This window comes from Scyliorhinus canicula, chromosome 10 (genome assembly GCF_902713615.1).
Source record: "Scyliorhinus canicula chromosome 10, sScyCan1.1, whole genome shotgun sequence".
In the NCBI taxonomy this organism is placed as follows: Eukaryota; Metazoa; Chordata; class Chondrichthyes; order Carcharhiniformes; family Scyliorhinidae; genus Scyliorhinus; species Scyliorhinus canicula.
The window spans coordinates 5,744,589-5,769,592 of record NC_052155.1 but is presented as its reverse complement, the minus strand read 5'-3'; the positions used below and the strand labels follow the sequence as shown (position 1 = coordinate 5,769,592).

The 25,004-nt window shown below is 50.9% G+C and overlaps 1 protein-coding gene across 3 annotated transcripts in view; it reads right to left on the bottom strand.

Annotated features, from left to right (window-relative positions):
* Positions 1-4,230: 4,230 nt before the first annotated feature.
* The window catches only part of impact (impact RWD domain protein), a 60,834-nt gene continuing 40,060 nt past the window's right edge, over positions 4,231-25,004 (bottom strand). The window contains exons 8-11 of one of the 3 annotated variants that reach the window (XM_038808564.1): positions 21,630-21,703; positions 19,210-19,300; positions 14,849-14,997; positions 4,231-4,429 (exon numbers count right to left, since the gene is read on the bottom strand). In XM_038808564.1, the coding sequence (XP_038664492.1) occupies positions 4,405-4,429; positions 14,849-14,997; positions 19,210-19,300; positions 21,630-21,703 (339 nt within the window). In that variant the 3' untranslated portion in view covers positions 4,231-4,404. The remainder of the gene's footprint in view (positions 4,430-14,848; positions 14,998-19,209; positions 19,301-21,629; positions 21,704-25,004) is intronic. The other 2 variants (XM_038808563.1, XM_038808565.1) reach the window with 2 other exon arrangements.

The window sequence follows — 25,004 nt, the reverse complement described above, 5'->3', positions numbered from 1 at the left end:
TGAGAGGGATTCTCCATTGGCCGACGCTGAAATCAGGAACGGCGATCGGGTGGAGAATTGCTCCCAACGGCAAATTCATGGCAGGCGCTGGTTTGATGCCGAATTGTGATGCTTCGCCCTCTCCAAAATGGCGTCAATGCGACGCACGATACGCACAGTTCACATCTCATTAGCGGACCCACCCGCAATGCCCTGCCTCCGATGGGGTGTGCTCTCGACTGTCATGAGCCTGGCGTGGCGGCTGCGGAGAGAGGGCATATGGACAGTGCCCAGCACCTCCAGACATCTTTTAACATTCATGCCGCTGGCCGGGGGGCTTCTCCCAGGACTGGGGGGGGGAATAGTGGGGGGTGGCCAGGAAGAGGGCTGTGGGATCGGGGACGTGGCCCAGCAGAACCAGGGCTATCTTTTCCGACGCGATCGGTGTGTGTGTGTGTGGGGGGGGGGGGTGTATAGTCCACAAGCGGCTGCAGCCTGTCAGCCCTGCGCGTGTCCAGCACGGACCCGGCGATTCCCCCACCGTGTTCTGCGGGTGTTCCACGTGGCGCCGGTGCTAGCCCCTCAGCGGTAGCGGAATCGGAGTGGGTGTGGCGCCGGTGTTTCCGACGCGGGATTCCACGGATCCTCCGTTGGCGTCAGCACTTAGACGCAGGGACGGAGAATCCCACCCCAGGTGTTTTTTATTTGTTAATTACTCCAATTTTCTTTTCCTTTCCAAAGAAGGCAAATTATTTATTTGAGCCGTGGCAGCTCAGGTGAAGAGGTTCCGACCACAACTGTCAGTCGTGAGAATGACTAAGACAAAATCAATTAGTTTAAATCCACGGAAAGACTACACTTTCAGTGTGAGGAACAATTACAGGGATGATCAATAATTTGAAGAATACCATGATAAAATATTTATTTTCTCACCCAAAGACACCCAATTGTATAAAACCTCAGTTCAGCCACACTTGGAGTATAGTGTTCAATTCTGGTCGCCACACTACCAGAAGGATGTGGGGGCTTTAGAGAGGGTGCAGAAGAGATTTACCAGGATGTTGCCTGGTATGGAGGGAATTAGCTATGAGGAGAAGTTGAATAAACTTGGTTTGTTCTCACTGGAACGACGGAGGTTGAGGGGCGACCTGATAGAGGTCTACAAAATTATGCGGGGCATAGACAGAGTGGATCATCAGAGACTTTTCCCCAGGGTAGAGGGGTCAATTACTCAGGGGCATAGGTTTAAGGTGCGAGGGGCAAGGTTTAGAGGAGATGTACGAGGCAAGTTTTTTACACAGAGGGTAGTGGGTGCCTGGAACTCGCTGCCGGAGGAGGTGGTGGAAGCAGGGACGATAGTGACGTTTAAGGGGCATCTTGACAAATACATGGATAGGATGGGAATAGAGGGAAGTGTAGAAGATTTTAGTTTAGTCGGGCAGCATGGTCGGTGCAGGCTTGGAGGGCCGAAGGGCCTGTTCCAGTGCTGTACTTTTCTTTGTTCTTTGTTCAAAGTGACAAAGGTTGATGGCAGCATCGTGGTGATGGTGAACGATTAATAATCCTAAACCTGGAAGAATGTTCCAGAAACATCGGTTAAAATACCAGGTCAGCAGCTGGAGGGAAATTATATTCAATTCATTAATAAATCAGGAATAAAAATATAGCCTCTTCAATCATGGCCACAAAGCTATAGTTTTGTTGTAAAAATCAATCTGCTCCATTAAACTAATGGGGTAAATCTCCGCACCTCAGCGCCGGGGTCGTGAATCACGTGGGGGCGGAGAATCAAGGTTCGATCCGGGCACGGAACTGATCGCTAAGGCCCAGCCCCCGGGGGCGGCGAGAATGGAGTTCACTCTCCGGCAACAGCAGGAGGGTACTAATGGGTCTTAATGAGCCATCTGCATCCACTTTGCGGTCCGAGGCAGCGTATTCTCCGGCCCGTTGCGTGATTCTCCGCACCTCTGGACCAGGAATCACGTGGCCGGGATTTGCAACTGGTCGCACCAAACATGAGGGCCTCGCAGTGGACCAAAGGAGGTAACTCGTGGAGGTAAATATCCCCAAAGCCCATTTGAGGACTACCCTTCGCCCCACCAATGCACCACCCTTCCCATCCTCTCCTCTACCAGTCCCCCACCCCCTGTCTGGAAGCTAGAGAGCATTCCCCATCCTGAATTTTTATTTTATACGTTTGCGATTAACATCCTGGGGGGTTACCGTTGGCCAGAGACTGAACTGGACGGGCCACATAAATACAAGGGCAGGTCTGAGGTTAGGAGTCCGACAGTGGGTAACTTACCTCCTGACTCCCCAAAGCCTGTCCACCGTGAAAATGAAATGAAAATCGCTGATTGTCACAAGTCGGCTTCAAATGAAGTTACTGTGAAAAGCCCCTAGTTGCCATATTCCGGCGCCTGTTCGGGGAGGCTGGTATGGGAAGTGAACCGTGCTGCTGGCCTGCCTTGGTCTGCTTTCAAAGCCAGCGATTTAGCCCAGTGCTAAACCAGCCCCACAACCAACAAGGCACAAGTGTCAGGAGTGTGATGGAATACTCCCCACTTGCCTGGATGAGTGCAGCTCCAACAACATAGAACATAGAAAAATACAGCACAGAACAGGCCCTTTGGCCCACAATGTTGTGCCGAACCTTTATCCTAGATTAAGAACAAATTAATCTACACCCCATCATTCTACCGTAATCCATGTACCTATCCAATAGCCGCTTGAAGGTCCCTAATGTTTCCGACTCAACTACTTCCACAGGCAGTGCATTCCATGAACCCACTACTCTCTGGGTAAAGAACCTACCTCTGACATCCCCCCTATATCTTCCACCATTCACCTTAAATTTATGTCCCCTTGTAATTGACATAGAATTTACAGTGCAGAAGGAGGCCATTCGGCCCATCGAATCTGCACCAGCTCCTGGAAAGAGCACCCTACCCAAGATTAACACCTCCACCCTATCCCCATAACCCAGTTACCCCACCCAGCACGAAGGGCAATTTTGGACACTAAGGGCAATTTATCACGTCCAATCCACCTAACCTGCACATCTTTGGACTGTGGGAGGAAACCGGAGTACCCGGAGGAAACCCACGCACACACGGGGAGGATGTGCAGACTCCGCACAGACAGTGACCCAAGCTGGAATCGAACCTGGGACCCTGGAGCTGTGAAGCGATTGTGCTAACCACAATGCTACCGTGCTGCCTGGAACAATGGTTTGTTCCACCCGGGGAAAAAGTCTCTGTCTACTCGATCTATTCCCCTGATCATCTTATAAACCTCTATCAAGTCGCCCCTCATCCTTCTCCGTTCTAATGAGAAAAGGCCTAGCACCCTCCACCTTTCCTCGTAAGACCTACTCTCCATTCCAGGCAACATCCTGGTAAATCTCCTTTGCACCTTTTCCAAAGCTTCCGCGTCCTTCCTAAAATGAGGCGACCAGAACAACACTCAAGAAGCTCAACGCCATCCAGGACAAAGCAGCCCCGCTTGATTGGGACCCCATCCGCCACCTGAAACATACACTCCCTCCGTGCAGGGGGGACTAGTTTCGACCATTTATAAGATGCACTGCAGCAATTCGACACGCCTCCCAAACCTGCGACCTCTACCACTTAGAAGGACTATCGTGACTTTCAAAAGAGAGTTGAATGAATACTTGCAAAAGGTAAAAGTTGTCAGCTGACAGGAAAATAGCAAGGGGAGCAGGACGAGTTGGAAATCTCCGTCAAGTGGTCAGTACAGACACGATGGGCCGAGTGGCCTGTTTTTGAGCTGTATCACTCTATGGGCAGATTGCTGAAGATCAGGACCGCGTGTAATGTGTAATTTGCTCTCGGAGATCTGCCACGTACATACCAGGACGCCTGATTCCTTTTTGCAACTGTCTTGAGTGAGCAAAGCTTCCATCTTTTGTTTGGAACTCACATACAGCTCGATATTTGCCAGCCATTTCAGAACATTAATCTACATGTATTTGAATATTACACACGGCATGAATTTTGCATGACGTTAAACCACCTTCTTTAAACATTAATGCTGACGGGCAAAGGGCTTTTTACTCAAGGCTTCAACTTTTGTTCCCGCTCTCGGGACTCCAGGGAAACTTAAAGCAAATAAATGTCTTGGTTTGAATTATCCTCTGGGACTATGTAGCCAGAGGTAACCACAAGATTGTAAAGCTGCAAAGGCAAAGAAGCTTTTCATGAAATATGATAAAAAAAAAGACAACGTAAGTTGAGTGGATTCAGCTGTATTTTATTCTTGTTGTTTGTTTATTTGTAGATGGGGACTGGCCGACGTGTTTTAAAACCCGCGTATTCGTGGCTCTCACACACGCTCATTAATTGTAAAATATCTGCGTCCTCCCCACTGACCATTTTTATTTTTTGCTCTTTGTTTTCTTCCTCTTTACCGTTGACCTCTGCCCCTCTTCCTGAAATAAAAAAAAAACGAGACCTAGTGATTCGATCAGCAGCGAGATGCTCGAAAGGTGCAGTTCAAGACTCCGAACGCTACGTGGCAGAGTGTGAGGCATGAGCGGGAGCAGCAAGTTGTGCCAAAGGGATATTGATGGATGGATGGATGGAGGGACGGGGCTAAACTGTGGCAGAGGCAGTTCAATGTCGGTCAGGAGAATCGATTGAAATATTTTCTTACTGGCGAGGATGGAGGAGCTATGGAGGAAGCAGAGGGATTCGGGATTGCACGGCAATCATTAAAAAAGCTCAAAACAATAATAATGGTATGTCAGCCTTCAAGTCTCTCCCCACAAGGCGAAGCATCATCTTGTCAAGTTTGAGTGTGAAACAAGGTTACCCGAACCACCCGCTGAGTCTGCCTCCAAAGAACAAAGAAAAGTACAGCACAGGAACAGGCCCTTCGGCCCTCCAAGCCTCTGCCGACCATGCTGCCCGTCTAAACTAAAATCTTCTGCACTTCCTGGGTCCGTATCCCTCTATTCCCATCCTATTCATGTATTTGCCAAGATGCCCCTTAAACATCACTATCGTCCCTGCTTCCACCACCTCCTTCGGCAGCGAGTTCCAGACACCCACTACCCTCTGTGTAAAAAAACTTGCCTCATACATCTCCTCTAAACCTTGCCCCTCGCACCTTAAACCTATGCCCCCGAGTAATTGACCCCTCTCCCCTGGGGAAAAGCCTCTGACGATCCACTCTGTCTATGCCCCTCATAATTTTGTAGACCTCTTGAACACTATACTCCAAGTGTGGCCTAACTAAGGTTCTCTTCAGCTGCAACATGACTTGGCAATTCTTATACTCAATGCCCCGGCCAATGAAGGCAAACATGCCGTATGCCTTCTTGACTACCTTCTCCACCTGTGTTGCCCCTTTCAGTGACTTGTGGAACTGTACACCTAGATCTCTCTGACTGTCAATATTATTGAGGGTTCTACCATTCACTGCATATTCCCTACCTGCATTAGACCTTCCAAAATGCATTACCTCACATTTGTCCGGATTAAACTCCATCTGCCATCTCTCCGTCCAAGTCTCCAAACGATCTAAATCCTGCTGTATCCTCTGACAGTCCTCATCGCTATCCGTAATTCCACCAACCTTTGTATCGTCTACAAACTTACCAATCAGACCAGTTATATTTTCCTCCAAATAATTTATATATACTACAAACAGCAAAGGTCCCAGCACTGATCCCTGTGGAACACCACTAGTCACAGCCCTCCAAACAGAAAAGCACCCTCCCATTGCTACCCTCTGCCTTCTATGACCTAGCCAGTTCTGTATCCACCTTGCCAGCTCACCTCTGATCCCGTGTGACTTCACCTTTTGTACCAGTCTGCCATGAGGGACCTTGTCAAAGGCCTTACTGAAGTCCATATAGACAACATCCACTGCCCTACCTTCATCTATCATCTTTGTGACCTCCTCGAAAAACTCTATCAAGTTAGGGAGACACGACCTGCCCTTCACAAAACCGTGCTGCCTCTCGCTAATACGTCCACTTGCTTCCAAATGGGAGTAGATCCTATCTCGAAGAATTCTCTCCAGTAATTTCCCTACCACTGACCCTCACCGGCCTGTAGTTCCCTGAATTATCCTTGCTACCATTCTTTTTTTTTTAAAATAATTTTTATTGAGATTTTCAAAAAATATCAAAAACAGAAAATAACAAGAGAACAGTATTAACAACAAAAAAAAGAGACAAAAATACAGTAACCCCCAAAACCAAACCACCCGCAACCCCCCAGCAACTACAAAAAGAATAGGTAAGCACCTGGCATATTCAATAAACACATGTACACATTTCTCCCCTCCCCCGAAACCAACCCCCCCCCCTCTTTCCCTGCCCTCCCTCCTCCCCACCCCTCCCTCTACCCCCCCCCCCCCCCTCACTCTACCCCCCCCCCCTCAGGGTTGCTGCTGCTGCCGGCTGATTTCCCTACCGTTCCGCCAGGAAGTCCAGGAAAGGCTGCCACCGCCTGAAAAACCCTTGTACTGATCCCCTCAGGGCAAATTTCACCCTCTCCAATTTAATGAACCCCGCCATATCATTGATCCAGGCCTCCCCGCTTGGGGGCCTCGCATCCTTCCATTGGAGCAAGATCCTCCGCCGGGCTACTAGGGACGCAAAGGCCAGGACCCCGGCCTCTTTCGCCTCCTGCACTCCCGGCTCCACTGCAACCCCAAAAATTGCGAGTCCCCAGCCTGGCTTGACCCTGGATCCCACCACCCTCGCCACCCCCTTCCAAACCTCCCCCAGCGCTCGGCACGCCCAAAACATATGGGCATGGTTCGCTGGGCTCCCCGAGCACACCTGTCTTCGCCCCCGAAAAACTTACTCATCCTCGTCCCAGTCATGTGGGCCCTATGCAGCACCTTGAACTGTATGAGGCTAAGCCTCGCACAGGAAGAGGAGGAATTCACTCTTTCCAGGGCATCTGCCCACATCCCCTCCTCAATCTCCTCACTCAGCTCCTCTTCCAATTTACCCTTCAGCTCCTCCACCGAGGCCTCCTGCATGACGTGGTACACGTCCAAAATCCTCCCTCCTCCAACCCACACCCCCGAGAGCACCCTGTCCCGTACCCCACGTGGGGGCAACAGAGGGAACCCCTCCACCTGCCGCCTGGCAAACGCCCTAACCTGCATGTACCTAAACATGTTCCCCGGGGGGAGCCCAAACTTCCCCTCTAACTCACTCAGGCTCGCAAACCTCCCATCCACAAACAGGTCCCTCAACCTCCTAATACCTACCCTGTGCCAGCCAAGAAACCCGCCATCGATGCTCCCTGGTACAAACCGGTGGTTCCCCCGTATCGGGAACTCCATCGAGCCCCCTACCTCCCCCTATGCCGTCTCCATTGCCCCCAGATTTTGAGGGTAGCCGCCACCACCAGGCTCGAGGTATACCTCGTTGGAGGGAGCGGCAACGGCGCCGTTACCAGCGTCTCCAGGCTCGTGTCCACACATGACGCCTTCTCCATCCTCTTCCATGCTGCCCCTGCCCCGTCCATTACCCACTTACGCACCATCGCTGCGTTGGGAGCCCAAAAGTACCCACAGAGGTTGGGTAGTGCCAGCCCCCCCCATCCCTGCCCGGCTCCAAAAACATCCTTCTCACCCTCGGAGTCCCATGCGCCCACACAAATCCCGTAATACTCTTATTGACCCTCCTAAAAAAGGCCTTCGGGATAAGGATGGGGAGGCACTGGAACAGGAACAAAAACCTCGGGAGCTCCGTCATCTTGACTGACTGCACCCTACCCGCCAGCGACAGCAGCAACATGTCCCATCTTTTAAACTCCTCCTCCATTTGCTCCACCAGCCTAGTGAGGTTAAGTTTGTGTAGGGCCCCCCAGGTCCTAGCCACCTGGACCCCCAGGTACCTAAAGCTCCTCCCTGCCTGCTTCAGTGGGAGCCTACCAATCCCCTCCTCTTGATCCCCCGGGTGCACGACGAACAGCTCACTCTTACCCAGGTTGAGCATGTACCCTGAAAAGCCCCCAAATTGCCTAAGAATCTTCATCACCTCCGGCATTCCCCCCACTGGGTCCACCACATATAGCAACAAGTCATCTGTGTATAATGACACTCGGTGCTCCTCCCCACCCGCACCAGACCCCTCCAATTCCTCGACTCCTTCAACGCCATGAGGGGCTCAATTGCCAACGCAAAGAGCAAGGAGGACAGGGGACACCCCTGTCTCGTCCCCTGGTACAACCGAAAGTACTCCGACCTCCTCCTATTCGTGGCTACACTCGCCATCGGGGCCTCATATAACAGCCTCACCCAACTGACAAACCCCTCCCCGAACCCAAACCTTTCCAGCACCTCCCACAGGTACCCCCACTCAACCCTATCAAAGACCTTCTCCGCGTCTAATGCTACCACTATCTCCGCCTCCCCTTCTACCGCCGGCATCATTATAACATTCAGAAGCCTACGTATATTGGTGTTCAACTGCCTTCCCTTCACAAACCCCGTCTGGTCCTCATGAATGACCCCCCCCCCCGGTATACAGTCCTCTATCCTTGTGGCCAAGATCTTCGCCAACAGCTGGCATCCACATTTAACAACGAGATCGGCCTATATGATCCACACTGCAGGGGGTCCTTGTCCCGTTTAAGGATCAAGGAAATCAGCGCCCGTGACATAGTCAGGGGGCAAAGCCCCCCCCCCCCCCCTGTCTCGTTAAAGGTCCGGACCAACAGGGGGCCCAGCAGGTCTGCGTACATTTTGTAAAATTTGACCGGGAACCCATCCGGCCCCGGCGCCTTCCCCGACTGCATGCTGCCTATCCCTTAGACCAGCACCTCCAGCTCAATCTGCTCCTCCAGCCCCTCCTCCACATTCGGAAATATCAGCCTGTCCAAAAAGCGCCCCCCCCCCCCCCCACCGGGGGCTCGGACCGGTACAATTCCCCATAAAAGTCCCTGAAGACCCCATTAATGTCCACCCCCCTCCACACCACATTTCCTCCCCTATCCGTCACCCCACCAATCTCCTTGGCTGCATCCCGCTTACGGAGCTGATGTGCCAGCATCCGACTCGCCTTCTCCCTATTTTCGTACACCGCTCCCTGTGCCTTCCTCCACTGAGCTTCTGCCTTTCTGGTGGTCAGTAAGTCAAACTTTTTTTTTTTTTTTTTAATAAATTTAGTGTACCCAATTATTTTTCCAATTAAGGGGCAATTTAGAGCGGCCAATCCACCTAACTTGCACATTTTTGGGTTGTGGGGGTGAAACCCACGCAGACACGGGGAGAATGTGCAAACTCCACACAGACAGTGACCCAGAGCCGGGATCGAACCTGGGACCTCAGCGCCGTGAGGCCGCAGTGCTAACCCACTGCGCCACCGTGCTGCCCCAGTAAGTCAAACTTGACCTGAAGGTTACACCGCTCCCCCAGCAATCCCTCCTCCGGAGCCTCCGCGTATCTCCTGTCCACCCTCACCATCTCCCCCTCCAACCTCTCCCTCTCTCTTTGCTCTCCCCTCTCCCTATGGGCTCAGATGGAAATCAACTCCCCTCTAATCACCCGCCTTCAATGCCTCCCAAACCGTCCCCACCCGGACCTCCCCATTATCATTGGCCTCTAAGTACCTCTTGATACACCCCCGAACCCGCCCACCCACCTTCTCATCCGCCAGCAGCCCCACCTCCAGGCGCCAGAGCGGGCGCTGGTCCCTCTCCTCCCCCAGCTCAAGGTCTACCCAGTGCGGGGCATGATCCGAAATGACTATGGCCGAATACTCGACATCCTTCACCCTCGAAATCAGCTCCCTGCTCAGAACAAAAAAAATCGATCCGGGAATAGGCTTTATGCACGTGGGAGAAAAATGAATATTCCCTGGCCCTCGGCCTTACAAACCTCCACGGATCCACCCCTCCCATCTGATCCATAAACCCCCTCAACACCTTAGCCGCCGCGGGCCTCCTGCCCGTCCTGGACATGGATCGATCCAATGGGGGAATCCAGCACTGTGTTAAAGTCCCCCCCCCCCCAGTATCAGGCCCCCCGTCTCGGAATGCGGCCCAACATGCGCCGTATAAAACCCGCATCGTCCCAGTTCGGGGCATAGGCATTCACCAGCACCACTCGCTCCCCTTGCAACTTGCCGCTCACCATCACATACCTCCCTCCACTGTCAGCCACCACCTTTGACTCCTCAAACGACACCCTTTTTCCCACCAGGATCGCCACCCCCTGATTTTTTGTATCCAGCCCCGAATGAAACACTTGGCCTACCCAGCCCTTCCTCAGCCGAACCTGGTCCGCCACCTTCAGGTGCGTCTCCTGAAGAATGGCCACGTCCGCCTTCAGCCCCATCAGGTAAACACCCGGGCCCGTTTGACCGGCCCATTCAGCCCCTCACATTCCAAGTTATCAGCCGGATCAGAGGGCTCCCTGCCCCCCTCCCCTAACCCGTCGCCTGGCCAGCGCCCCTCGCTCGGCCCGTTCCCCACGGCGGCAAACCCCCACCCCGGCCCCCCCAGAATACCCCAGCTCCTTCCTGGCCATTTCAGCAGCAACCCGGTACACCCCCCCCCCCTTGGCTAGGAGCCCTCCCAGCCGCGTTACTCCCTCCATAGCACTCCCGTGAGCCAGCTAACTTCTGCTGACCCCGGCGGCTCCCGCCACACCTCCGACCCCTCCTTACGTGGGGCTACTTCTCCACCCCCATACCCATCAGCAGACCCTCCTCCTCCCCCTCCCGCCCGCTCGCGGGAAAAAAACCCGCGCTTCTCAGCTCTAACCCCGCCCCCATCCACCCTCAGCGCGGAAAACAAAAGAAAAGCCCGCGCTTTCCCCCTGCCTGACCTCGCCTCCTCGAGGGTAGCCCCCCTTGTCGGCCCCCACCACCAGCTCCCCACACTCCAAGTCTACCCCCCCCAACTCGAGCCCATCCACCGAACCCACGCAAAAAAGACAGCACCCCACCCGCCCTAGAAACAACACACAACCAGCTTAAAACAGCATAAAACAGCGTAAAACAAAGACCCTTCCCACCAAAAGTTAACACAGTTATTTACAAACCTCTCGACCCTCAGTTAGAGTCCAACTTCTCGGCCCGCACAAAGGCCCACGCCTCCTCCGGGGACTCAAAATAAAAGTGCCGGTCCTTGTAGGTGACGCACAGACGCGCTGTAACATGCCAAACTTCACACTCTTTCTGTGGAGCACCGCCTTCGTCCGGTTGTACCCGGCCCTTCGCTTAGCCACCTCCACACTCCAGTCCTGGTAGATCCGTACTACCGTATTCTCCCACTTGCTACTCCGCTCCTTCTTGTCCCACCTAGGCACGCACTCTCGGTCAACGAACCGGTGGAACCGCACCAGCACCGCCCGGGGCGGCTCATTCGGCTTGGGCCTCCTGGCCAGTATTCTGTGGGCCCCCTCCAGCTCCAGGGGCCCCTGGAAGGACCCAGCTCCCATCAGCGAGTTCAGCAAAACGGCCACATAGGCCCCCAGTTCTGACCCCTCCAGCCCCTCCATGAGGCCCAGGATTCGCAAATTCTTCCGCCTCGACCGGTTCTCCATCTCCTCGAACCGCTCCTGCCACTTCTTATGGAGCGCCTCATGCATCTCCACCTTTACCGCGAGGGCCACGGACTCATCCTCTCTTTTGGAGGCTTGTTGTCGGAGCTCCCGGATCTCCACCCCCTGGGCTGCCTGTGTCCCCAGCAGCTTGTCCGTATTAGCTTTAGCGAGTCCAGCAGCTCCACTTTTAGCTCCCGAAAACAGCGCTGGAGAGTCTCCTGCTGCACCTGCGCCCACTGCCTCCATTCCTCTAGGCCTCCGCCGGCCGCCATCTTGATTTTCTTCCCCCGCTTTTTCTTAGGCGCTGCCGTCGCTATTTTGCTGGCCCCACTCCTGGTCCAGACCATAGGCCACTGGGGATCCGCTGCAGACACCCTCCCACGTCGGAAACCATCGAGCAAGTACCGCTAGGGGCCCTTAAAAGAGCCCAAAAGTCCGTTCCTGGCGGGAGCTGCCGAACGTGCGGCTTAGCTCCGCATAGCCGCAACCGGAAGTCCCCTTGCTACCATTCTTAAACAATGGAACAACATTGGCTATTCTCTAGTCCTCTAGGACATCACCTGAAGACAGTGAGGATCCAAAGATTTCTGTCAAGGCCTCAGCAATTTCCTCTCTAGCCTCCTTCAGTATTCTGGGGTAGATCCCATCAGGGCCTGGGGACTTATCTACCTTCATATTTTTCAAGACGCCCAACACCTCGTCAAAGTGACCCAGGCTATCTGCACACCCTTCTCCAGACTCAACATCCACCAATTCTCTTTGGTGAATAGTGATACAAAGTATTCATTTAGTACCTCGCCCATTTCCTCTGGCTCCACACATGGATTCCCTCGCCTATCCTTCAGTGGGTCAACCCTTTCCCTGGCTACCCTCTTGCTTTTTATGTATGTGTAAAAAGCCTTGGGATTTTCCTTAACTCTATTTGCCAATCCCTTTTAGCCCTCCTGACTCCTTGCTTAAGTTCCTTCCTACTTTCCTTATATTCCACACAGGCTTTGTCTGTTCCCAGCCTTCTAGCACTGACAAATGCCTCCTTTTTCTTTTTCACGAGGCCTACAATATCTCTCGTTATCCAAGATTCCCGAAATTTGCCGTATTTATCCTTCTTCCTCACAGGAACATGCCGGTCCTGAATTCCTTTCAACTGACATTTGAAATCCTCCCACATGTCAGATGTTGATTTACCCTCAAACATCCGCCCCCAATCTAGGTTCTTCAGTTCCCGCCTAATATTGTTATAATTAGCCTTCCCCCAATTTAGCACATTCACCCTTGGACCACCCTTATCCTTGTCCACCAGCACTTTAAAACTTACTCAATTGTGGTCACTGTTCCCGAAATGCTCCCCTACTGAAACTTCTACCACCTGGCCGGGCTCATTCCTCAATACCAGGTCCAGTACAGCCCTTCCCTAGTTGGACTATCTACATATTGTTTTAAGAAGCCCTCCTGGATGCTCTTACAAACTCTGCCCCGTCCAAGCCCCGAGCACTAAGTGTGTCCCAGTCAAAATTGGGGAAGTTAAAGTCTCCCATCACAACAACCCTGTTGCTTTTACTCCTTTCCAAAATCTGTCTACCTATCTGTTCCTCTATCTCCCGCTGGCTGTTGGGAGGCCTGTAGTAAACCCCTAACATTGTGACTGCACCCTTCTTATTCCTGATCTCTACCCATATAGCCTCGCTGCCCTCTGAGGTGTCCTCCCGCAGTACAGCTGTGATATTCTCCTGAACCAGTAGCGCAACTCCTCCACTGCACTATGAGACAGTGCATTCCAGACCCTAATCACCCGCTAAGTCTGCCTCCGCCACACTCTTAGACAGTGCATTCCAGACCCTAAACACACAGTGACTCTGCCTCCACCGCACTCTCAGACAGTGCATTCCAGACCCTAACCACCCAGTCAAATGTTGCATGTAGAAATGGTATAGCAGTTATCATGGGGGATTTTAATCTACATGTCGATTGGTTTAACCAGGTCGGTCAAGGCAGCCTTGAGGAGGAGTTTATAGAATGTATCCGCGATAGTTTCCTAGAACAGTATGTAATGGAACCTACGAGGGAACAAGTGGTCCTAGATCTTGTCCTGTGTAATGAGGCAGGATTGATTCATGATCTCATAGTTAGGGATCCTCGCGGAAGGAGCGATCACAATATGGTGGAATTTAAAATACAGATGGAGGGTGAGAAGGTAAAATCAAATACTCGTGTTTTGTACTTAAACAAAGGAGATTACAATGGGATGAGAGAAGAGCTGGCTAAGGTAGACTGGGAGCAAAGGCTTTGTGGTGAAACAGTTGAGGAACAGTGGAGAACCTTCCAAGCGATTTTTCACAGTGCTCAGCAAAGGTTTATACCAACACTCTCAAACAGTACATTCCAGACCCTAACCACCCAGTGAGTCTGCCTCCACCACACTCTCAGACAGTATATTCCAGATCCGAACCTCTCGCTGTGTGAAAGTCTATTTCTGTCACTATCTTTTGCCAATCACCTTCTGTCAATGCCCTCTGGTTCTCGACCCTTCCACCAATAGGAACCGATTCTCTCTATCTACTCTGCCCAGATCCCTCATGCTTTTGATCATCTCCAGCAAATCTCCTCTCAACCTTCTCTTCTCCAAGGACAGCCCCACCTTGGCCAATCTATTCTCGTCCCTGAAGTTTCTCATTCCAGCAACCATCCTCTTAAACCTTTTGTGCAATCACTCTAAACCGTCCTTCGAGTGCGGTGCCCAGAATTGGACAAACCAGTATTTTACTAAGGTTCATAATATCTTCCTTGCTTTTCATAGAAACAATGAATCCCTACAGGGCAAAGGAGGCCGTTCGGCCCATCGAGTCTGCACCGACCCTCCGAAAGAGCATCCTACCTAAGCCCAATCCCCCGCCCCTCATCCCACCTAACCTTTGGACACTAAGGGATAATTTATCATGGCCAATCCACCTAACCTGCACATCTTTGAAATGCGGGCGGAAACCGGAGCACCCGGAGGAAACCCACGCAGACACGGGGAGGACGTGCAGACTCCGCACAGACAGTCATTCAAAGTCGTAATCAAACCCGGGTCCCTGCCGCTGCAAGTACATGCCTCTATTTTATAGTCCATTCCTCTATTTATAAAGAACAGAACCCCATAAGCCTTTTTAAAAGCATTCCCCATCTGCCCTGCCACTTTCTCTACGTCTGCCCTCCGGCGTGCTTTCATCGATCATGTCGTTCCTCAATCTTCTGTTGTACAGCGAAAAGAGACCCAGTCTGTTCATTGTTCCGAATAGTTATCCCTTCCCTCATCCCTGGTATCACCATCTGAACTATTGTGCATTACGTGTTTAATCTTACTGCCAACTCGGTGTAGCCTTCATCCACCAGCACATTTCGTGCGCAGTTATTGATGTGCTTGAAGCGATCGGGGCCAAGTAAGATACCCCCATACCATCGGGAAACTACCACCAGCACATTGCGAGCATCTAATATCTGTTGAAACAAAACGATATTTAAGAAAAGGACTCACTCGCTCTTTATTGAAAATCATCAGGAAATATAATGGTTTTCTTTTGTTCATATCACTGTCGTTGTTTCCCATGGTGAGGAGTCTTCCAACACCAGGTTAAAGTCCAACATGTTTGTTTCAAACACTAGCTTTCGGAGCACTGCTCCTTCCTCAGGTGAATTCACCTGAGGGAGGAGCAGTGCTCCGAAACCTAGTGATTCCAAATAAACCTGTGGGACTTTAGCCTGGCTTTGTCAGACTTCTTTACTGTGCTCACCCCAGTCCAACGCCGGCATCGCCACATCATGTTTTTTTCATGCACTGTGAAACAGACTAGTGGGGGGTGGTTGTTGTAATTGGATAAGAGAAGTGACTGTAAGGTTCTAAAATAACAGTAAGACGTGGTTTTGATACGTGAATGAACCAAGAGGAACTTCAATAAGAATTTACATACGGCAATAAAAGCAGATTTGAAGTGGACTGCTTTAGTTCAAAGGGGGACATTTACAAGTTGTAAAAACTGTAAGTCAGTGAGGCAAAGGTAGGGTAACTTTTTAAAAATAATTTTTATTGAAAAATGTATAACAACAGAACAATAATAATAACAATAATAAACACCCCCCGGACCCGTAACAATGCATATCACGACCCCCCCCCCCCCCCAAACCCAATGAACGACAAAATAAATTTAAACTAAATTAAATTAACATAAATAAACAATGCCCCCCTGAAACCCCCCCCCCCCCCCCCGCCCCCGCCCACCGCCTTTCTCCCCCCCACCCGCCCGCCCGCCCGCCCCCTATCCTCCCTCCCCCCCGGGTTGCTGCTGCTGCTGACCTAGTTCCCTATCGTTGAGCCAGAAAGTCGAGGAAAGGCTGCCACCACCTAAAGAACCCTTGTACCGACCCCCTCAGGGCGAATCAAAATAAAGAATTTAAAGGAATTTGATCAGTTCTAGGAAAAGGGCATTTCAGAAAGACTGGATCAAACAATATAGGATGGGGGGGTAAGTCCTGCGGGACAGTGTAGGTGAAGAAAGAGTGGGAGCTGGTTGGATCTCAAAGACGACATTGTGGACAAGGCAGGACTGAAAGAACCAGTTCCCGAAAGGGAAAATGCTGGAAAATCTCAGCAGGTCCGGCAGCATCTGTAAGGAGAGAAAAGAGCAAACGTTTCGAGTCCAGGTGACCCTTTTGTCAAAGCTAAAAAGAATAGAAAGTGGGAAATATTGATACTGTGGAATGAGAATGAAAGATGAGTCATAGCCACAGAAACCCAGGGTGAAGAGTGCTAATGTCAGTCCCCAGACGGAACAAAAGATGTGAAAGACCAAACTGCAGAGAAACTAACCTCAGATAGTAAACTGTGACAGATATAGATGTGGGGGGAGAGGGGACATGGGTGGGAGCAAGGAAAAAGGGGGGGGGGGGGAGAGGTGAAGCAAAGGGGAGAACGGATAAGGAATGGGGGGGATAAGATAGGGGGAATGAGTGGGGGGAAACATATTTATAAAGAAAGACAAGAAAGGAATAAAAGACAGTAAAATGTTAAGGGGCTGGTTTAGCACGGTGGGCTAAACCGCTGGCTTGTAATGCAGAACAAGGCCAGCAGTGTGGGTTCAATTCCCGTACCAGCCTCCCCAAACAGGTGCCGGAATGTGGCGACTAGGGGCTTTTAACAGTAACTTCATTGAAGCCTATTCGTGACAATAAGCGATTATTATTCTTATGAAATGGAACCAGTTGTCAGCCTCAGAGAATACCCCAAAAACATAAGGGACTGCCTGGTAAAGATACTTGATTTCTATAGATAATTCCCAGTAAGGAAAGGTCAGCGCCGAGTGTAGTTGAACTCAAGATCTTTTCGAACTGTTTCAAAGTACGGTGAACTGTGTGAAGCTATTCTTCTGTTTTAATATATTGTTAAAATAAACATTTACGTTAATATAAAATCTTCACAATTAGTCAGGGACATAATTTCCTGATTTCAGAAAACCTCCTCATGCTGTACAAATTGCTAAAAAAAAGTGTTTGTGCAGCTGCACAATCCTGTTGCTGGTAGAGAATAAAAGCTCAGGTCACTTTGTAAAATCTCACTTAAATAAATCATTGACTGGGCCCCTGCTGGCTGAATGGGTCCGATTCTGGGAATCGCACTGCAGGAAGGGCCTTGGAGCAAATAAGGAGAAACTGTTTCCGGTGACTGGAGAGTCGGTAGGCAGAGGGATGCAGATTTCAGATAATTGAGGAAACAATCTGGAGCGGGGGGGTGGGGGGGGGGGGGGGGGGGGGGGGGGGGGGGGTCACCGGGGACAACAGTTCTACTGCAGCTATTCAGATCTTGAAGGCGCTTTCTGAAATTGCTATGGAAACAGGTTCAATGAGAACTTTGCAAAGGGAAATATACGTAAGATAAATATTTGAAAAGGATAAAACTTGCAGGGCTCTGGGGGAAAGAGCAGGGACAGTAGGACATAATGCGCTTTGACAAAGAGTCATCGGACTCGAAACGTTGGCTCTTTTCTCTCCCTACAGATGCTGCCAGACCTGCTGAGATTTTCCAGCATTTTCTCTTTGGGTTGAGGACAGAATGGACTGCTCTTTCAAATGGCCAACAATGGTGTTATGAGTTGATTGGCCATTTCTCTTATTCTGTCCAGAATCTGAGCGTCGCTGGCTAGGTCAGCGTTTGTTGCCCATTCATAATTGCTCTTGACCACCAACGTCTTGAACCGCCGCAGTCCAAGTGGTGTAGGAATACCCACAGTACAGTCCGTGTGGATCAGGAATACCCACAGTGCAGTCCGTGTGGATCAGGAATACCCACAGTACAGTCCGTGTGGATCAGGAACATCCACAGTACAGTCCGTGTGGATCAGGAACATCCACAGTACAGTCCGTGTGGATCAGGAACACCCACAGTACAGTCCGCGTGGATCAGGAACACCCACAGTACAGTCCGCGTGGGTCAGGAACACCCACTGTGCAGTCCGCGTGGATCAGGAACATCCACAGTGCAGTCCGTGTGGATCAGGAACACCCACAGTGCAGTCCGTGTGGATCAGGAACACCCACAGTGCAGTCCGTGTGGATCAGGAACACCCACAGTGCAGTCCGTGTGGATCAGGAACACCCACAGTGCAGTCTGCGTGGATCAGGAACACCCACAGTACAGTCCGTGTGGGTCAGGAACACCCACAGTACAGTCCGCGTGGATCAGGAATACCCACAGTACAGTCCGTGTGGATCAGGAACACCCACAGTGCAGTCCGTGTGGATCAGGAACACCCACAGTGCAGTCTGCGTGGATCAGGAACACCCACAGTACAGTCCGTGTGGGTCAGGAACACCCACAGTACAGTCCGCGTGGATCAGGAACACCCACAGTACAGTCCGCGTGGATCAGGAACACCCACAGTACAGTCTGTGTGGATCAGGAACACCCACAGTGCAGTCCGTGTGGATCTGTAACACCCACAGTGCTCCGTGTGGATCTGTAACACCCACAGTGCAGTCCGTGTGGATCAGGAACACCCACAGTGCAGTCCGTGTGGATCAGGAACACCCACAGTATAGTCCGTGTGGATCAGGAATACCCACAGTGCAGTCCGTGTGGATCTGTAACACCCACAGTGCAGTCCGTGTGGATCTGTAACACCCACAGTGCAGTCTGCGTGGATCAGGAACACCCACAGTGCAGTCCGTGTGGATCAGGAACACCCACAGTACAGTCTGTGTGGATCAGGAACACCCACAGTGCAGTCCGTGTGGATCAGGAACACCCACAGTACAGTCTGTGTGGATCAGGAACACCCACAGTGCAGTCTGTGTGGATCAGGAACACCCACAGTGCAGTCCGTGTGGATCAGGAACACCCACAGTACAGTCTGTGTGGATCAGGAACACCCACAGTGCAGTCCGTGTGGATCAGGAATACCCACAGTGCAGTCTGTGTGGATCAGGAACACCCACAGTGCTCCGTGTGGATCAGGAACACCCACAGTGCAGTCCGTGTGGATCAGGAACACCCACAGTGCAGTCTGCGTGGATTAAGGTTCTCCTAATCCATCCTCACCGAGAGTGGAAACTGATACAGCGATGGAACAGAATTTGATTCTTTGACAGTAAAGCGACACAATAAGAACAGGCTTGCACAGTGAAGAATGATTCCTGTACAATGTTCCGACGCAGTGTTACCTGCAGCAGATGCAGCAGACGTCCGCCAGCTGCAGTTTCCCCATCATCTTCACAGTCTTGCAGGAAGGTCTGTTTGTCCTCGCAGTATATCCTGAACAATTAATGCGCACACTTTAGCCATCCTTTAAAATAGATCACTCAAGACCTAACTAGCAATGGACATTTTAGCTTCTGCTCTGCTGTCGCTTGAAGCACAGAATCAGCAACAGCAAAGAGAACAAACTAATTTTACAAAATCGATCTTTAACACCGGCAATTTCAAGAACAGCAAAGAACGGAGTAGGAATAGACCACTCGGCCCGTCTATCCTGCTCCCCGCTCAATACTATCCTGCTCATCTTTAGCTTCAACCCCATTTACCCACCCACTCCGCATACCCCTTAATTTCTCGCGAGGTTAAAACTCTGCCTGCCCCACAGCCTTAAGTATATTCAACGATGGAGCATCCCAAACCCTCCGGGGTAGAGAATTCTAAAGATTCATAACCCTCTGAGAGAAGACATTTCTCATTATCTCATTAGTAGGGGGTAGTGTGTTGAGATTGTTGGCAGACAGGAAACAAGTAGGAGGAAAAAGGGGTCTTTTTCCAGATGGGAGGCAGTGACCAGTGGGGTACCTCAGGGTTTCGTGCTGGGACCCCAACTATTCTCAATATATATTAATGATTTAGATGAGGGACTTAATCTTCAAATGTGCAGATGACACAAAGCTGGGTGGGAGGGTGAGCTGTGAGGAGGGCGCACAGATCCTTCAATGTGATTTGGACATGTTGAGTGGGTAAATGAATGGCAGATGCAGCAAAATGTGGATAAATGCTGGGTTATCCAATGTAGTAGCAAAAACAAGAATGGCATTACCTGAATGGCTAGAAATTGCGAGAGGATTAGAGTACAGAAGGGAGGTCTTGCTGCAATTATTCAGGGCCTTAGTGAAGCCTCCCCTGGGATATTGTGTCCAGTTTTGGAGGGGCTGCGGCCATTGGAGCCTGGGAGAACAGCTTTTGATGGGTCTAGGAGGTGTGTAAAGTGGGGGGAGAGGACCGAAAACTGGGTGAGGTGTTTACGAGAGGAAGTGGATGGGGGGGGGGGGGAAGGTTTTGATGGTAACAATGGGACGGGGCCAGTCCCGGACTCGCAATGCGCAGCAAGCCTGGCGATGAAGGTTGCGACAGACTCTTCATGGGTCTTCGCTGCAGCGTTAAACTTAGAATGTTGGAGGATAATCGAGGCCTCGGATTGAAAAGGTCTTTCACCAATTTTACTGTCTGGTCCAAGGTCTTCGAATCAGATTATTCCAGGGATGTGGGGGTTCCTGCATAAATTATACGTTTTGGGGCCGCAACCTGTCTAAAGTATCACCTTCTGTGTGTCCTCGCCTGTGATCCCGTTCAAAGTAAAGAAGATACAGAGCCGTTCAATGTTCTGACTCCAATCCCCAACCACTTGGTCAAATGTGTCTAGTTTCCCAATGATGGGCATTTTCACTCAGGATTTAAATGATTGCAACTCTTGCTGGAGCTTCTGTACTTTCTCCATTGCTCCTTCCTCCCCCCCCCCCCCAACCCAGCCCCTCCCATCCCGCCACCCCAAAAACCCTCGATTCACAACAACTGGCGGCTGCGATTGAAAACTTTTACTTTGCCGCCAATATGGTGGCTCTCGACACACACTGGAGGTTTCCAGTAGTAAACAAAGGGGTTTATTGATGTAAGTCAAAGGCATCTACAAAACAGGCACCGCACACTATACAATAGGTCTGAACACTTCAGCTCCCTGGTCCACACTGCCAAAGTCCTGCTCCCAGGGCCCTGCCCAAACATCCGACTGGCAGGTGAATGCATGCCCCCACGCGATTGGCCCTGAGCTTGTCATGTGATCGGTGGAGCCTGCCCCTTAAAGGGGCCAGGCTACCACAGACACCTTCCAGGATAAAGCGGCCCACTTGATTGGTTCCCCATCCACTACCTTAAACGTTTACTGGCTCCACCAGCAGCACACAGTGACAGCTGTGTGTACCATCTACAAGATGCACTGCAGGAACTCACCAAAGGTTCCTTCAGCAGCACCTTCCAAACCCACGACCTCCACCATCTAGAAGGACAAGAGCAGCAGATACCTGGGAACCCCACCACCTGGAGGTTCCTCTCCAAGTCACACACCACCCCGACTTGGAAATATATTGGCTGTTCCTTCACTGTCGCTGGGGTAACACCCTGGAACTCCCTCTCTAACAGCACATACAGTTTACGGACTGCAGCAATTCAAGATTTTAGCTCATCCCCACCTTCTCAAGGGCAACTAGGCAAGGGCACTAAAGGCTGCCAGGGACACACACCTCTCAATTCAGTCCCTATTCTATCTCAACCTATATTTAATTGTGATACGATTCTAAAGTTGTTCAGCAATTGGCCTTTCTTGTACCTGTAAGCGTAGATGTTGTGCGTGGCATTTACAATCTTTTTATTCTGATAAAGGTCATGTAGGAGCAGCTTCACCTGACAAGGAAACAAAGCAGACACAAACATCACAAAATATGAATGCAAATCATCTGCAGAACTAAAAATGCAACCAATGCAAAATAGTGGATACATTTCCATCATCAGCTGTTTTCGCAGGGTGGTTTGCATTTCCAAGAGTTATTACACAGGCGGATATCAGTGGATTTGGGCGAGATATGTAAAAAGAAAGATCTTGCATTTAAATAGCACCTTCACAACCACAGGATTGCCCAAGTGTACAGACTGGTGTAATTCGGGAAAGTAGCATAGCAGCGCTCCACAAACAAAAATGTGATAGAGAGGATGGTGTAGTGATAATTTCACTGTGGATGCAAGTTCAAATCCCACCCCTGCAGCTAGTGGAATTTCATAGATCATAGAATTTACAGTGCAGAAGGAGGCCATTCGGCCCATCGGGTCTGCACCAGCTCTTGGAAAGAGCACCCTACCCAAGCCCACATCTCCACCCTATTCCCATAACCCAGTAACCCCACCCAACCCAACACTAAGGGCAATTATGAACACTAAGGGCAATTTAGCCTGGCCAATCCACCTAACCTGCACATCCCTGGACATCAAGGGATAATTTAGCATGGCCAATCCTCCTAACCCGCACGTCTTTGGACTGTGGGAGGAAACCGGAGCACTCGGAGGAAACCCACGCAGACACGGGGGAGAACGTGCAGACTCCGCACAGACAGTGACCCAAGCCGGGAATCGAACCTGGGGCCCTTGAGCTGTGAAGCAATTGTGCTAACCACCATGCTACCGTGTTGCCCTGAATGTAAATTCAGTTAACAAACCTGGAATGTGAAAGTTAGTCTGTGATGGTGATTGGATTGGAATGGATTGATTTATTGTCACGTGTACTGAGGTGCAGTGAAAAGTATTGCTCTGCGTACAATCCAGACAGATCATTACGCACATCAAAAAAAAAAAATCGGACAAACATAAATACAGTGTAAATACATAGACACAGACATTGGATGAAGCAGACAGGAGTGTAGTACTATTCAGTAGAGAAGATTTGATTTGATTTATTACTGTCACATGTATACAGTGAAAGGTGTTGTTTCTTGCATGCTGTACAGACAACGCATACCGTACATAGGGAAGGAAGGAGAGACTACAGAATGTAATGTTACAGCTATAGCAAGGTGTAGAGAAAAGATCAACTTAATACGAGGTAGGTCCATTCAAAAGTCTGATGGCAGTAGGGAAGAAGCTGTTCTTGAGTCGGTTGATTCGCGACCTCAAACGTTTGTATCCTTTTCCTGACGGGAGAAGGTGGAACAGAGCATATCTGAGATGCGTGGGGTCCTTAATTATGCTGGCTGCCTTTCCGAGGCAGTGGGAATTGTGGACAGAGGCCATGGATGGGAGGCTGGTTTACAAGATGGACTGGGTTACATTCACGACCTTTTGTAGTTTCCTGCGGTCTTGGGCAGAAAGAATGCTTTCAATGGTGCATCTGTAAAAGTTGGTGAGAGTCGTAGCTGACAGGCCAATTTTCCTTAGTCTTCTGAGAAAGTAGTCATTGGTGGGCTTTCTTAACTATAGTGTCGGCATGGGGGGGACCAGGACAGGCTGTTGGTGATCTAGACGCCTAAAAACTTGAAGCTCCCAACCGTTTCTACTTTGTTCCCATTGACGTACGCAGGGGCATGTTCTCCACTACGCTTCCTGAAGTCATTGACAATCTCCTTTGTTTTGCTGACATTGAGGGACAGATTATTATCGTCGCACAAGTTCACCAGATTCTCTATCTCATTCCTATTCTCTGTCTCATCATTGTTGAAATCCAACCCACTACAGTGGTGTCATCAGCAAATTCGAAAAGCGAGTTAGAGGGGAATTTGGCCACTCCCCTGCCCTTTGTCAAATTGGCGCAGTGGGATCATCGAGGGCCACAAGTCCACCTGGGTCCACCCTTCTCCCAAAGGGTTGTGAACCTGTGGAATTCCCTACCCCAGAGTGTGGTGGATGCTGGGGCACTGAGTAAATTGAAGGAGTTGGACAGATTTTGAATTGGTAATGGGTTGAAGGATTATGGGGAATGAGCAGGACGGTAGAGTTGAGGCCAGGATGGGATCAGCCATAATCACATTGAGGGTGTTAGGCTGGGGAGGCTAAATTGCCGACTCCCCCTCCTAGGTCATGTGTTCTCGGGAGGAGATGCTCTGGCTGATTTCACAATCCAGCTCTTGGTCTGTAACATTGTAGGTAGCAGATGAGGAACATATCAGCCATGATGGAATGGCAGAGCAGACTCGATGGGCCGAATGGCTTAATTCTGCTCCTATACCTTATCAACCTATGAGAGCAAACGGGGCCTCAGTTTTATGTCTCATCCAAAAGTGTCACCTCCGACTGTGCAGCACATGCTGAGGTCTGCACCAGGTGTGGCAGCCAAGACTGCGCCTTTCACCAACAATCTTCCAAACCGAAGACAGGGCCATCACCCACTGAGTCGCTCCTGTCCTCCGCCCTGACAGACCTTCATTCCTCCTTTTCCTTGGCTCAGTATAACGTGGTAAATCTCTCAGTTTCTGTTCTGGTAAAAGATCATTGACATTAACTCGCATTTTCTGTTTTGTTAACAAAGTACTTCATTGGCAATAAGTGAGATATCCTGAGGTTGTGAAAGGTGCTAGAGAAATGCAAATTATTATAAAGACAGCCCCATAAGCTGAGTCTGGGTAGGTGAGTAGAGCAGATGAACGGGACGTCCGGAGGTGGGACACGCTCCCTCTGCCTCTGGCAGGGAGGGTGAAAATGACAGCCCTCCCGAGATTGCTGTTTGTTTTTCAGTATCTTCCAATTTCTATCCCCAAGGCGTTTTTTAGGAGGATGAATGCGGTAATTTTGGGGTTTACTTGGGCCGGTAAAACCCCTGTGGGTGAGGAAGGTGCTGCTGGAGCGGGGGCGTGGGGGGGGTTTGCTGGCTCTTCCAAAATGTATTAACTATTACAGGGCGGCGAATATATCGGTGGTCAGGAAGTGGGTAGTGGGGGAGAAGCCGGTGTGGGAACGGGTGGAGGCGGCATCGTGTAAGGGCACGGGTTTGAGGGCATTGGTAATGGCACCTCTGCCGTTCTCGCCGGCTCGGTACTCCACAAGCCCGGTAGTAGTGGCAGCCCCGAGGGTGTGGGGACAGTGGCGCCAGCACAGGGGTATGGAGGGGGTATCGGAGGAGCAGGCACCGATCTGCGATAACCATCGGTTCACTCGGGGGGGGGGGGTGTGGGGGGGTGGGGGGGGGGGGGGGGGGGGGGGGGGGGGGGGGGGGGGGGGGGGG